We start from the raw sequence: 14,428 nt of genomic DNA on the forward strand, positions 1-14,428 counted from the left end.
ATAGTCCCATGGAGGAGGTTACATTAGAGGTAATCATGAAATTGGATAAAGGCTTATTTGCTGTAGTAATGACATTACACCTCTGGAAAACTAATCTTTGATATCACTAACCATGAACACAGAACATATATGAACTTGCTTCAAGGATTTCTTCAGAATCATGACATTTTTAAACATGACAAATTGATTACATTGTTTGGATTAACTTGGCATGGTTAAATTGGTAGCCATTATTAAAATTAATTGGCTTCTGTGCACACAATATTTCACCAGCTTGGTTGCTTAACAAACTTTGTGTGATTTATTGAACAGCAGTTAGTTTAAGTATAGTCTATATATTAGTGATGAAGTAAAGATTTAGTGCATTTGTGTTGGTAGAGGATGGCTAATTAGCCTGGCATTTTTGTGTGTGGGCTGTCTTTTTAAGTCTTCTTTGGTTTAAAGTAAGTGTGGAATCTGGAATTTGTAACATGGGCTACCTTAAGCTATGGTTTACATCTTTTTATTGTTGATGATAATTCATGCAATTGTGATTGTAAAAGGGATCAGTTTTTTGTGAAGATATTGAATATTAATTTTGCTTTTTGCTATTTCTGTTGCAGAGTTATGAGCTTGCAATGGGTGGAGGTGCAGGTTCTCCTGTAAGTACTCCATTATTTACAGTTATGTTGATTTGCTTTTTTTTTTTTGGAAGGGGGGTTTGGAGAATTGCATTGCATTGTTGTTTTTGTTCAGTGTTGGTTTGGATGGTTTTAGTTAGTATGTAATGACTTTGTTGTGTTATCTATATCATGTGTTACATACTTTGGTGGGTTTGTTTGTTTTTTTTTGTTGCCTTTTCAAAGGGCCAGCTATATTGATTTGCTGTTTTGTGTATTATGTGTATCATGGCTTGGTAAGTTGCTTGCATTAGTTAGTATGTGGAGAGTGCTTTGTTATTTTAAATGGGGTATGTTTTGCATGCTTTAGTAACCAGCTTTGTTGTTCTTTTGTGATATAATCGCATTAGCTATTTAGATGGTTTTGTTGTGTGCGCTCGATTTAGACTAGCCTCTGTCTGTGTCTTCCATTTTGTGATGTAACCAGCCTTGTTCAGGGTAATGTGTTACATGCTTTGGTAACCAGCTTTGTTGTTCTTCTGTGATGTAATTGCAAGAACTATTTAGCTTGTTTTTTTGTTTACCATGCATTTAGCCTTGCCTCTGTCTGTGTCTTCCAACAACACATGTTTCACTACCTTACACCTGTAGCTCAAGTGATAAGATGTCACTGCACCAGTGTTAGCTGCAACAGCATGTTTCTTATGTTATGGTATGCACACAGGTGGGTGGTCCTGGCACTCGAAAAGTGTCTATTTCTTTTTCCTGCCTGCTCCAGCAAGTTGTGGAGTATCTGAAAATTCCTCAACCAGCTTACTACTTGGTTGATGCAAGGAAGAATGCTGTGAAGCTTGTCCTGGAGACTGACCCAGGCTTGGGTTTCTATGTATATGAAGGTGGCCCAGCTAAAACAGTAGGAGAATCGCGTGAAATAGCTGTTGAAACAGGCGTTCGTTCACTTAGGATGGAGTACGGCATTCAGGTTGAGGACTTGACTTCTAAGAAAATTAAGAAGCTCCAACGCTGTGAATTTCTCTACCAGATGAAATGCATTGAGCTCGAGTCAATGGAAAGGGAGGCAGGGAAGGTGCCAGTCAAGTGGCCAGATGTGCCAAACCACAAGCGCTGCAAGAAATATGTGTGCATTGATTACATGGATGTTTTGCGCACTCTAACTGTGGAGACTAAAGCACATGTTTCGGCTGTGAACACTTTCAAGCTAGGACCAGAAAAGTTTATTTCATGGCTTACGATTTATGCTCCTACAATTGCTACTGGAATGGAATGCATTTTTAGTGCTGCTCGTGCTGACTGCAAGGCTACCAAACAAGAGGCTGCTAGGAGGGCTGTAGATTTCCTGCGCACTGCATACAATCTTGACATAGTTGATTTGAACTATGGCAATGGGGTTTATGCTGGTATTAAGTGTTCCTTGGCTAGGGAAAGTTACTTAGCGGCTAAAGAACGTGTATTGGGGATTCAAGGTGCTCTGCACTTAGCTCCTTTTTTAGGTGAAGATGGCTGCATAACACCTAAGTCTGCTGTGCACAGGATTCCAACACCTGCTCTTCCTCCACCTCCACCTCGCAAGCCAAAAGCTAGGCCATCTTTTGGTGACCGCTTCACTCATGAGCCATTTGCAGTGCCTCCTGAGTTGGACACCTTGTTTAAGCGGAGGAAGTTTGATTAGGGATCAGAGTGAAGCTACATAAGACCTTGTTTTGCTGGCTTACATGTTTTGTTTGTGTGTTCCTATATGGACTTAGATATGGCATATTAGCTTAGTGTGCTGCTTGTATTCCAGCTTATTTTGTACTGCTTTATGTGTTAGTTTTATTGGAAAGACATGGTGGATGTTTTCCCAAATTATAATGTACTCCAGCCTTTTGAGCTTTGATTAATGAAGTCTTATTTTCTTGCCATTGATCGTATTTTATGAAAATTCTTGTTGTATTGTTAAGTATGCACAACATGGTTAAGCATTAGATTTTAGCAATTTGATCAGAGTGCAATTTTCCCTTGACAGGTTATATAGCTGCAGATGCATTGTAACACTGTTCCATTTATCTAAAGACTCTGCAACGCCTATTCAAAACTTCTTGCTGTCATTAGCTCCGTTTATATTCCCACTATGCGTACATCCGAGTTCCTTTGCTTGTTTTATTTGTCTTTCATGCTATTCAAAGCAGCTTATAAATTATCTATTACTATTAAGCTGCAATCAATGTATTTTGTTCTTTTAAAATGAGAATGCTTTGTTGGTATCCAGATCGTGCTTTGGTTAAAAAAAAACCCTTGCAAAAAACTCGGGTTAGCAAACGTTTACAGATGATACAAGCTATGTCTCAGACCCCTGCTCCTATGAGGTGTTAGCTTGTTTTTCTTATCGTGTGCTAAATAAATATTTTTGTTACTCTGAATTTTTAAGTTTTTGCTTGTTTTTAGCAAGTTTTTCCTATTGTTCAATATAGGGAGTTGGATGAAACAAGTTTTGCCACACATCAGCAGCAAGAGGCTAGACAGATTGAGCCTGAAGTTGCTTATGTAGGGCATTCTACCAACATAGTGGCTGCAAATTCAGATGCCCAGTTTAATAGTAAGCAAAGTTGTTTATGTTTGCTATTTGCAATATTTGGCAGAATTAACTGAGTGAGGTTAGAGACTGAGCTAGATAAAACAACTATGCAAGCTGCCTATGTTTGGATATCATTAAGGTCAGGTTCATTGTAGCTGAGATTATTTAGCTCTGCATTTGAATGACAAATTTTTCGTTTACAGGCCCACAGCTTTTGGCTGCTGATTCAACTGTAGCTAACATAGCACAGGCTGTGAGGACGGATATTAGCAGCGCTTCCTCAGACCGGTTCATGTTGTATAGGCAACTTCCTGAGAATTCAAGGTCTAGCAAACGTAAGCGAGCACTAGCAGCTACGGAACAAGAGCCTGTGTCAGTGAGGTGCTTTACTTTTCCTTACCACAAGAACACATGCCTTGATATATTTATGTGTTTCTACTGATATTGGTGTTATGCTGTTTTTTCGTTTGCTATACAGAGAAATAGGTGAAATAAGTGCCCAGGGTAGCAAAAAAACCCAGGGAACAAAACAAACACAGGCAAAAAACAACAGTAAGGCTTCCTTAAATCAAACTTTGTTCTTTAAAGCTTCTTTGCCCATTTGAAAACAGATTAAAGGCCAAGTATATTTGTTACTAAAATTGTCAGCTCATTGTATAAAAAACACTTGCTCAATTATATGAGACAGATTAAGTGAATGTTATGTGATGCCTGATTACATTAGACCAACTTAACCACTAAATGTTTAGTGTTCCTGTAACTTAACATGTAATTTTCATATCACAGAGAAAAATACTACAGCTTCTCAAAAAAAAAGGAGTCAAGCAAGCCACGGTTAAAAAGCCCAGTACGTTTTCCTATGCATATTTTTACTAAGTTATTTGCTTATTTTTTGCAATGTACTATGCTGATAGATTAGCTTGGCATGCTTGGTTGAATATCAGAACCTCTAGCAGCTGTTGTTGGCTTAAAATTGCCTGCGGCACCTTTGAAACTGAAATCCCCTTCCATTTGCCCACATTGCAGTGCAAAAAAATTTGAACATGAATCACTTCATTTCTGCTGTGGAAATGGCTCTGTTAAACTAGCCACTAATGAATACCCCCCTGCACTATATAGACTTTTAACATCTGATGAGGAAGATGCATCACACTTTAGACAATACATTTGATTATATTACAACTTATTTGCATTTAGCTCATTAGGTGGTAAATATGATGGCAGCATACATAAAGGAATATATGTTTTTAAATTGCATGGACAAATTTATCATAACTTGCCTGATTTAATCCCTGATGAACTAGGCCCTAGATATTTACAGCTCTATTTTTATGATGGCCAATTTGAGTCAGCTGCTAGAGTAGACTGCTTTAAACAAGTAAGGCAAGATATTATAGACATACTTATGGAGGTATCTGCTCAAAATCCTTACGCTCGCTTTTTCAGATCATTAAAAGACCTTGACATTCAAGAAGATACAAAAATTACTATCAATAAAAACACCGTTTTAGACCAGCGGGTTTATAATGCACCCACAACAGATGAAGTGGCTGCGATTTGGCCTGAAAACAGTTCATCAAGCGAGTCCAATGGCCCATACATCACAGTTAGAGGAAAGTCAACAGATTCTCATCGCATATACCATAATTATGGATGCTATGATCCCTTGCAGTATCCACTCCTATTCCCGCATGGTGATTGTGGCTGGGGTCAGGGTCTTGCCAAAGACAGCGATACAGGAGAGCAGCAAACAGACCCCATTACATCTTCAGCAGTGCATACATAGGAAGATGCCCTTGCACAGGAAGCTAACCGTGAGTTTCATCTGCCTGAAGTTTTATTACAAAGTGTCCTTTTCATTTTATGTTGCTGTTCACACAAATCATGCTTCTTTAACTGCAGGTTTAGCGGACGCAGGTGGTGCTTCAGCCCGGCATATTTCTGCCCGTGAGTACTATGCTTACAAATTGCAATGCCGCCCAAACAATATGCTCCTGCATGCAGGCCGATGTTTGCAGCAATATATAGTTGACATGTATGTGAAGATTAAGAACACACGCCTAGACTACTTTTGCCACAACCAGCAAACAATCAGAGCTGATTTGTATTAGGGGATTTTGGATTCCATTGAAAGTGGTGAAACAAATCCCATAAATGTCGGACGGCGAGTTATTTTACCCCCAACCTTTATTGGTGGTCCGCGAGACATGAAGCGGCGATACCTGAATGCCATGGCTTTGGTTCAACGCTTAGGCGAGCCTAATTTGTTTCTCACAATCACTTGTAATGCAAACTGGCCAGAGATCAAAGCAGAACTAGCTCTTGGAGAAACAGCTCAGAACCGCCCGAACTTGTTGCCCGTATATTTCGATCAAAATTAATCTGTTTAAAAAAACAAATCATGAAGAAAGAAATTTTCGGGAAAGTGGCTGCTATGATATATGTCATTGAATTTCAAAAAAGAGGTCTTCCACATGCACATTTCCTTATTATCCTGAAGCTTGATTACAAATTGAAAACACCTTCTGATTTTGATCGTTTTGTATCTGCTGAGCTACCACCCCACAGCTCCCCAGATCTACGGAAAATAATAGTGTGCCATATGATGCATGGCCCCTGTGGAGAAGCAAACCCTAAATGTGCATGTATGGTTGCCAAAAATGATAACTCTGCCTCATACAAATATGGCTACCCAAAACAATTCTTAGAAGAAACAACAAACCATAATGATGGATATCCAGTGTACAAGAGACAAGATACAGGAGAAAGTGTACGAATTCGAGGTTCAAACCTTGACAATCGCTGGGTTATTCCATACAACCCATACCTTTCCGCGTTGTTTGACTGTCACCTCAATGTAGAAGTTTGTTCATCTATTCAGGCTGTTAAGTACTTATACAAATATGTTTACAAAGGGCATGACAGAGTATCTTTTAATGTTGTTGGTGAAGAAAATCAAGCCGTAGATGAAATTCAAAGGTTTCAGTCTGGTCGATGGGTTTCACCATATGAGGCAGCTTGGAGGATTTTTGGCTTTGACTTATTTGAGATGCACCCCCCCTGTGCAGCACCTTGCAGTGCATTTGGAAAACATGCAAACAGTTTAGTTAAGGAGTCATGAGCAGCTTGATTCTGTGGTGTTAAATGAACGAAGATCCAGAACTCAACTAACAGAATTCTTCAAAGCAAATGCAGCCTCACCTCGAGGTACAGGATATCTCTATAGCGAATTCATTGAACATTTCAGGTGGGATGCCACTGCAAAGGCATGGTTTCAGAGACAAAACAAGAAACTGGTCATAGGTCGGTTGACATGTGTTACACCTGCAGAAGGAGAACGTTTCTTTTTGCGGCTGCTTCTTGGCAATGTACGCAGTCCTAAATCGTTTTCTGACCTCCGGACTGTGAATGGAGTGCTATGTGCCACTTTCCATGAAGCAGCTATTAAAAGAGGACTCTTTGAAGAAGACAATGTTGTTTATTCCTGTTTGTATGAAGGTGCAGAAATTCATATGCCAGGAGCCTTACGTCGGCTATTTGCAGCTGTGTTGGTTTTCTGCGCTCCGAGCAACCCACGTACACTATGGCAACACTTCTATAATGATTTATCTGATGACTTTAGGCATACCTTTCCACAAAATGAAAGGCAAGTTTTGCTGCTGACAGTACAGTCAGTTGAGAAACACTTAGAGTCAATGGGCAAGTCATTGGCTCATTTTCAGCTTGAACATCTACAAGAAGAAATGCCAGAAGAACTACAGAGGACAAAGGATATTATTGCTGCTTTGGATGCACCTATTCCTCAAGAATCAATTGATTGTAGAGATCAACTAAATTCAGCTCAGCAAATTGCCTTTGACAAAATTATTTCTCATGTTCAAGCAGAAAAGCCTGGTTGTTTCTTTGTTGATGGCCCTGGAGGGACTAGAAAGACCTTTCTGTACAATGCTCTATATGCAGAAGTGCGCTTGGCAGGAAAAATTGTGCTTCCGACGGCAACATCAGGAATAGCTGTAGCAAATATACCTTCTGGCAGGACAGCACACTCACGATTTAAAATTCCACTTGATTAAGAAACATCGCTCGCTTGCGATGTTCCTAAACAAGGCAGCTTGGCTGCTTTGATTAAAGAGACAACATTGATTATCTGGGATGAAGCTTCAATGGCAAGAAAGGAGAACATTGAATCTGTTGAGCTCCTGCTCCGTGATCTCTGTGATCCAGATCAGCCATTTGGTGGAAAAGTTATAGTCTTCGGTAGAGATTTCAGGCAGTTTTTACCAATGGTTCCTCACAAGACTCAAAGAGAAGCTGTTGCAGCAAGCCTGGTTACTTCACATATTTGGCCCTGGTTACAAAAGCTACATCTGACTGAAAACATTAGAGCCAAAGCAGATCCCCCACATGCATCTTTTTTGCTGGGTTTGGGAAATGGCCAGCTTCAGGCAACTGAGAATGCTTTTGTGAAGGTTCCTCCTCACATTGTGAATTATTATCAACAAACCGAGGAACCTATTGATTATCTAGCTGTTGTTGCTTTCCCTGAATTGCAACATCCTGCCTTTACACCAGATATTTTCACAGAAAGGGCAATCCTAACCCCATTAAATGATGCAGTAGACTCAATCAACAATTTCCTGATTGACAAGTTTCCAGGAGAAGCAGTTGTTTATAAAAGTTTTGATAGCATCCTAGATGATAACTGTGCTATCTACTCAACAGAATTCTTGAACCAGTTTGCCCCGGGTGGTATGACACCACACGAGTTGGTCCTACAAGTTAACAGTCCAGTAATCTTGCTGAGGAATATTGATCCGGCTGATGGCCTATGCAATGGCACACGTCTCATATGCAAGTATTTCAGAAGAAATGTTATTGTTTGTTCAATAGCAATTGGTCATCGTAAAGGAGAGCTTGTATTCATCCATCGTGTTAACCTCCGGCCTCCATCATTAGCAAAATATCCGATTCAGTTTGAGCGTATACAATTTCCTCTGAAGCTCAGTTTTGCAATGACTATCAACAAATCTCAAGGGCAAACACTAAGCCAAGTCATGGTTTATCTCCCACAGCCATGCTTCTCACATGGTCAATTGTATGTTGCATTGTCAAGGGCTAAGAAATCGGAGAAAGTGACTGTGATCACACCCCAGCCTGCTGAAATTCACAACACACCAGTTCTGAAAAACATCGTGGCTTATGATGTCTTGCGACTATCTGGCATAACATGATACAATATGATGTAGGTATTTCTAAGATTGCTTCTATACTTATTCATAAAAACAAACATCTTTTTCTTTTTGTTAATTTAATTTCACTATCCTATTATGCAGGTTTGATGTTGTAGATCTTTGGAGTATCATTTTGGTATATAGAGCTTTTTTTGTAATATTTATTTTACAATCATTATTTATATATAAATATGCAACATTGAAATGCCTTGCAGTGTGTTAGAAACACTATTGCTCTGTTAGTTTACATGCTCCTATTCAAATTGCAGCAACACTATTTGGACAGGTTTACTTCACATGTACATTTCTATTTTCTGTTGCAATTATTGGTTCACAATTGTGCTTTGACCAAGCAAAAAAATGATATTCAATGCACATCTATTATATAATGCTCATTAGGTGCAAAAAAAAACATCATCAAGAATTTAAAAATAATTTGGATATAGTTGTTACCTAACTAGATGTTGAACTGATGTAGTAAATAATGAGCTAAAATTTTCTATGAAATTACAAATAGAGGGGAAAAAACAACAGGATCAAATACTGTCTTATTTCAATTTTTTACAGTATGCCTAGGATAGCTACCACAATCTCATTTGTTGAAAAACCCTTTTTTTTCCTTATTACATTGTTATATATAGTGCCCCTTCATTCTATTACCCTCAAGACAGTAAAGAAACATAGCTTCAACTTAACAGAATAACCTTATTAACTGCTAGACAATACATTGATTCAAGTCATGAACACTTTTAGTGCAGCCCTTTCTTAGTCTTTCAAACAGGTCACACTCAAGCTAAAAAAAATGCTTTTTCCCTAGATAACTATAATTATAGCAACACTTCTTTTTCTGCTGCACCCATCAAGAATCACAATAACAATAGATAATACTTAAATCCTAGGTTTTTATGTGGCCCACAATGATGATTTCCAAAAAGAAACTTCTCCTATTTTAAATTCACATAACATCTTTCTTTTTATAGCTAAATTAGATCAGTAACTGATTACTCTATTATCTACTTGCACATGTAACCTTAGTGTATTTCACTACAAACAACTTATTGACTACTAGACACAACTATGTTTCAGTGCCTATACTTTTATTACTTATAATATCACTTCAGATTTTACTTGTTTAATTATTACCATTGCAGATTTCCTTGGGAGAGATTACTCACTACATCTTTTTATTCGATGGATAATAGGCTGTATCAGGACATCCTAATAACCACTAAATTATAAAGGCCATTCAGCTTTAACTTGTCAATAAGCTATTTGCTATTTAAGATTCTTATACTTCTAGAGAGCATTTACTCTCCTTCTATTCTTTGTTGTTCCCGTGTACCACCAATTTCTGCCTGCCATTCCAGTTGAAGAAGGTAAGCACTTTAATGATGCTTTGCTGAACTTAACATCTACCTGTGCATTAACTTCTTTTCTTCTCATTTATTTACTTGCATGCAATTAAGTTATCTGAATTGCTTTTCATGTGGCCTTCTGTTAAGCTGGATTACATCTGCACACATGTTTTTATTAGCTATATATTTTTGCTTGCTTTGCATTCAGCCAACCTATGTAGCTATTTTACATGCAGTTCTTTACATAGAAAATTCTCATCCTTTAAAACTTACTATCATCTTGCCAGTAGTTAAGCCACATGTACACACTTATTTTGTATTATGCCCTTATATTGTTGCCTATATAGAAAATTCTTATCTTTTTAAGCTTATTATCATCTTACCAGTGACTAAGCCACATGTACATCAGCTATTTTGACTTATGCCCTTATATTTGTTACCCATGAGTTGAAAGGACCATGTTCAGTATAATATATGACAGAGAAGCTATGTCTTTAAAAAAGTTGGTACATGGACATAAAACTATAAAGGGACTTTGGTAGAATCTGTGGTTGACCTACTGGTGACTTGGTGATAAGTTTAATGCTACTTATTGACTATATTAGTAAGAAATACATCTAAAATTTTTTAAAAAACTTACTCTTGACTAAGGGCTGCTGAGAAAGTTGCTTAAAGAAATAACATCAGATAATTATATGACAAGCTGTATATTATGATATAAATCATCTCAAACTGCCTATACTATGAACAAAAAGTAACCATATTAAAGAAATTCAAGCTTTCATTTAAACCACACAAGGCCACTTAGAACATTCCACAACCATACACTGAGCACAACTTACTAATTAACAACATAGTACACATAACTAGAAGTAAAATATTGTTTATTACTAGAGCAACAACATAAGCCTCTGACTACTTAGAAACACAACTAGATTTAGACTGCAAATGCCTTGCAGTAGCTTCAGATGCCCTTTAAAAACAACCACCATAGGAAGCATCACTTTCAGGAGAATATGAAGGGCTGGAGTGGTGATGGAGGTCATCTAACTTAAGCATAGGCTGGGGATTGTAGTTACTGGTCCCCTCTTTTGGTGTCTGGTTCTTTGGGCTAGGCTGCTTATTTTCAGGCTCAAAACAGAGAGCAGATACCACAACCTCTAAATCTTCCACCTTTTTCTCTAAGGCAGTGAGCCGCGCCTCCATTGCTTCATAGTTAGTCTGTTTAGGAAGCTCATATCCACTACTAGGATTCACCTTATCTTTCCCCTTACTTGCCATTACTCTCACCTTAAACTGAAAAAAAAGACTAGAGAAATGTGAATGTGGAATACAGAAATGGTTTGTGAAAATGTTGAAGCCTGACCATCCTTTTATATATGCCTGGGTAACACTTCTTTGTCTAAGGGATATAACCATGCAATAATTATACTTCTTTAAAAAGTCATACAAAACTTGCTATGTGATTAGCATTGCATAGCACTGAACTTAATTTGTAATTACAAGTCACTTCATTGAAGATTCCTTTTTATATTTTATTATATTGAATTATAAATGCATGTACACCATATAATACTATAGTTATGCATATACTTATTCCAAAGTTGCTTATAATATCATAAAAAAATAATATTATGCTTTTCTGTTTATATAATATTATAATATTATACAGGTCAGTTACATGCATAGACTTATGCCAAATTTGTTGTAATCTAATTTAAGCACAAATGACTAAACTAATTGTCTTTGTATACTATAGATGAAACCCGAGTACACGCCTTTGAACAAGCTGTCACCTGTAAGCAAGGCATACAAAGTACGTGTGACAGTGAAAGAAAAGTCTCCTATCCGAACTCCTCCAAACAAGAAAAAATTTCAGAAGTTGGTTTTTGAAGATGAAGAGGTGCAGCCTTACCACTCTTCATCATTTCATAGTTATTAAATGCTTACAAATCCTATACATGACTTTTACATTTCCATGATACAGGGTAACAACATGAAAGCTACTTTGTTCGGAGCTGAATGCGACCACTTTCAAAAAGTCTTTGAACACAAGAAGAAGTATGAGATAGCTAATGCTCCAGTGCGAACAATCAACCCGAAATTTAGTTCATTCCCATGAAAATGTGAACTAACTTTCGGCGGAATGACTAAAATTCAACCTATTGATCGAACAGAGGGACCTGTTTTTCCTGAATACATCTCCATAGCTGATGTACCAAAGACAAGTGGACCATCAGACCGGTTTGGTATCATCTAAACCTTATCTAACCTACACATAATAATTAAAAACACATCTGCCTCTTGACAATAATGTGCCTATCCATTACTTAATTGACAGATTTGCTTGGAATAGTAGTCCACATGGAAGACCCCCGACAAGTGGAATACAAGTCAGGCAGAGTAGCCGATGTACGTGATATCAGCATAGTCGATGAAAGGTTGCTACTACCCTTTTAAGGCCCCCAAATGCTACCTACATTATTATCAAAACCTGCATTCACTGACTTACATTTTGTTTTGCAGCACTGGTTCTCGCCCAATGATCATCTCTGCATGGGGACAATTAGCCCTTTCTGACTGTGAGAAGCTCAAAGACTGGGCAACCACTTTCTTAGTTGTTAGCTTAACTTCACTGAAGCCTGCTACCCACAGAGGTATAATTTCCTCACCCTTTATCATTGTATACATCATGTAAAAATCAAGTATGCTTATGCAACTTTTCACAGGTTTCTCATTGCAATCAAGCATGTCCACAACAATTGACCCAGCCCCCAGTGGTGAAAAAGCTGACGCTTTACGAGCTTGGTAATCTAACAGCTTTTTATAGCTAAAAACTTACACCAATACACATTCGCACTTTATTGTACCTAATTCAAGCTTAGTCTAAACTCCTATGCTTAATCAGCTATGTCTTTCTTTGTGTATATTGCTAGGGCCCATGCACATCCAGGCATAATTAGTGATTACATGTCAAGGCAACTCGAATTCATGACTATTGGTGCTGAACCAGTTCCAACCACACTTGACAACATCAATGGCAAAACTGTGAGTGCACTCACACACAAATCCTTTTACTAACTACCTGGTTTTGTATACTAACACAGCTTCATTCAGGTTGACAATACTGTCCAGGAAGAAATATACACACTGACAGTCACAATTCCAGATGCACAGCTAGACAATGTTATTGCTTATATTGGCTGCGATAATTGTGGAAAGCGTTGTGGCGTTGCTGCAAATGTGGCCTTCTTTTGCCCACATTGCCTTGAAAAAAAATGCACCTCCACTGAAAGGTTCATTCTGCGTTCTTATGTTGCACAACCAACTAACCAAGTCGTAATGTCACTTACCATGATTTCATACCACAAATGCAGGGTCAACTTTACCTTTGATGCTGCAGATGACACTGGAACATGTCGCCTCACTACCTTTTGCCAAGTATGCGAGCAGATATTCAAGCTCAAAACACTTGAAATTTTTGAGAGAAAGATAAAGGTTCTCACCCACACTTATCATAACCCTACATAAAATTATGCCATGTAGCTAGCTATCCTGGGTATAACAACACTGGTTTTTGATCTCAGGATGACTGGAAAGATTTTGATCGTGTTGCTGCAGCTCTGAAATCCACACCAATGCACATAATCCTCCACCCATCCCAAGCACTGAACAGGGCAGGGGTGCTGCAGTGGGTAGTCCAATCAGTTTCTCATTCTTCTTGAACACTTGTCCTGCCAATCTACAGCTTCAAATCAGAACACATCATCCACGATAGCTCCGGCTTATCATTTTGGATGTGTTCTTATATGAGGCATCCTTGATTATCCTTACTCATATTTGCTACTCAAACAATTTAACAAGCATTGTCTCTTTAACTCTGAAGTTATATCTTCTTTTGATAATGTTGGTCATATAGAGCAGCTTAAATCTGTTTAGAATTAGGCTTACAAACAATGCCTCTTTTGCTTGCTCAATCCATTGAATGGATTAAACAATTGCCTGTAGTTCAAACTTAATGCCTCTTTCATGGAACACTTTGTTCTTTAAATTATTGCAGGGATGCAATATCTGCTTATGGTTCAGCCTTGCTTATTGTGTGAATTTTGCTGGTTTCTTTATCACAAAAATGGTTATTATGATTATCATTTAAATTGCTTTATTTGTGCATGTGTTAGACACCTATACTCAATGAGTCAGCCATTTAGATCATTAAATCACTGAGTGCATCAATGTCCAGCTCATCTGTGCATATTAGGAACAAGGTAACAACTACTGCTTCCAGAATCTATGTATCTCATACCCTGTAAACCATATTAACTAAACGATCCCCTAGATAATTGCATACTTAGCTTGTATATTTATAAAATTTACATATCACACTCTGCATCTCATTTGTTCAACACACCTGTTGCTTCTTTTGACTAATTCTTAATGCCACATTCTGTATATTCTTTAACTTTAGTTACTCAGGTCACTTCATCAAGCTCAACATCTGTCTATTTTACTTATTCATACTTAAAGCAACCATGTCACTTGCTTTCATTAAGCATGCAGAATCTCTATACATATGTAAATAAGACAGTAATCGCACTCATTGATAATAACTGAATAGGTAACCAATTTGATTTCACTACGATCTGAAAATACAGTAGCCAACAATTAAAA

At 37.8% G+C, this 14,428-nt stretch overlaps 3 protein-coding genes across 3 annotated transcripts; all 3 read left to right on the forward strand.

Annotated features, from left to right (window-relative positions):
• The first annotated feature begins 5,575 nt into the window (after positions 1 to 5,575).
• Positions 5,576 to 7,247, forward strand: LOC145613791 (uncharacterized). Its single transcript, XM_081668843.1, has 2 exons — positions 5,576 to 6,153; positions 6,422 to 7,247. The coding sequence occupies exons 1-2, from the start codon at positions 5,576 to 5,578 to the stop codon at positions 7,245 to 7,247; spliced, it is 1,404 nt and encodes a 467-aa protein (XP_081524969.1).
• A 90-nt stretch (positions 7,248 to 7,337) lies between these two features.
• LOC145613792 (ATP-dependent DNA helicase PIF1-like) lies at positions 7,338 to 8,405 on the forward strand. Its single transcript, XM_081668844.1, has one exon. The coding sequence runs from the start codon at positions 7,338 to 7,340 to the stop codon at positions 8,403 to 8,405; it is 1,068 nt and encodes a 355-aa protein (XP_081524970.1).
• A 3,501-nt stretch (positions 8,406 to 11,906) lies between these two features.
• LOC145613793 (replication protein A 70 kDa DNA-binding subunit B-like) lies at positions 11,907 to 13,485 on the forward strand. The gene is made up of 8 exons (XM_081668845.1): positions 11,907 to 12,009; positions 12,102 to 12,201; positions 12,287 to 12,417; positions 12,490 to 12,568; positions 12,697 to 12,808; positions 12,878 to 13,056; positions 13,138 to 13,258; positions 13,348 to 13,485. The coding sequence occupies exons 1-8, from the start codon at positions 11,907 to 11,909 to the stop codon at positions 13,483 to 13,485; spliced, it is 963 nt and encodes a 320-aa protein (XP_081524971.1).
• The last annotated feature ends 943 nt before the right edge of the window (positions 13,486 to 14,428 follow it).

The sequence above is a fragment of the Chenopodium album genome, chromosome 25, assembly GCF_948465745.1.
Source record: "Chenopodium album chromosome 25, dcCheAlbu1.1, whole genome shotgun sequence".
Lineage (NCBI taxonomy): Eukaryota > Viridiplantae > Streptophyta > Magnoliopsida > Caryophyllales > Amaranthaceae > Chenopodium > Chenopodium album.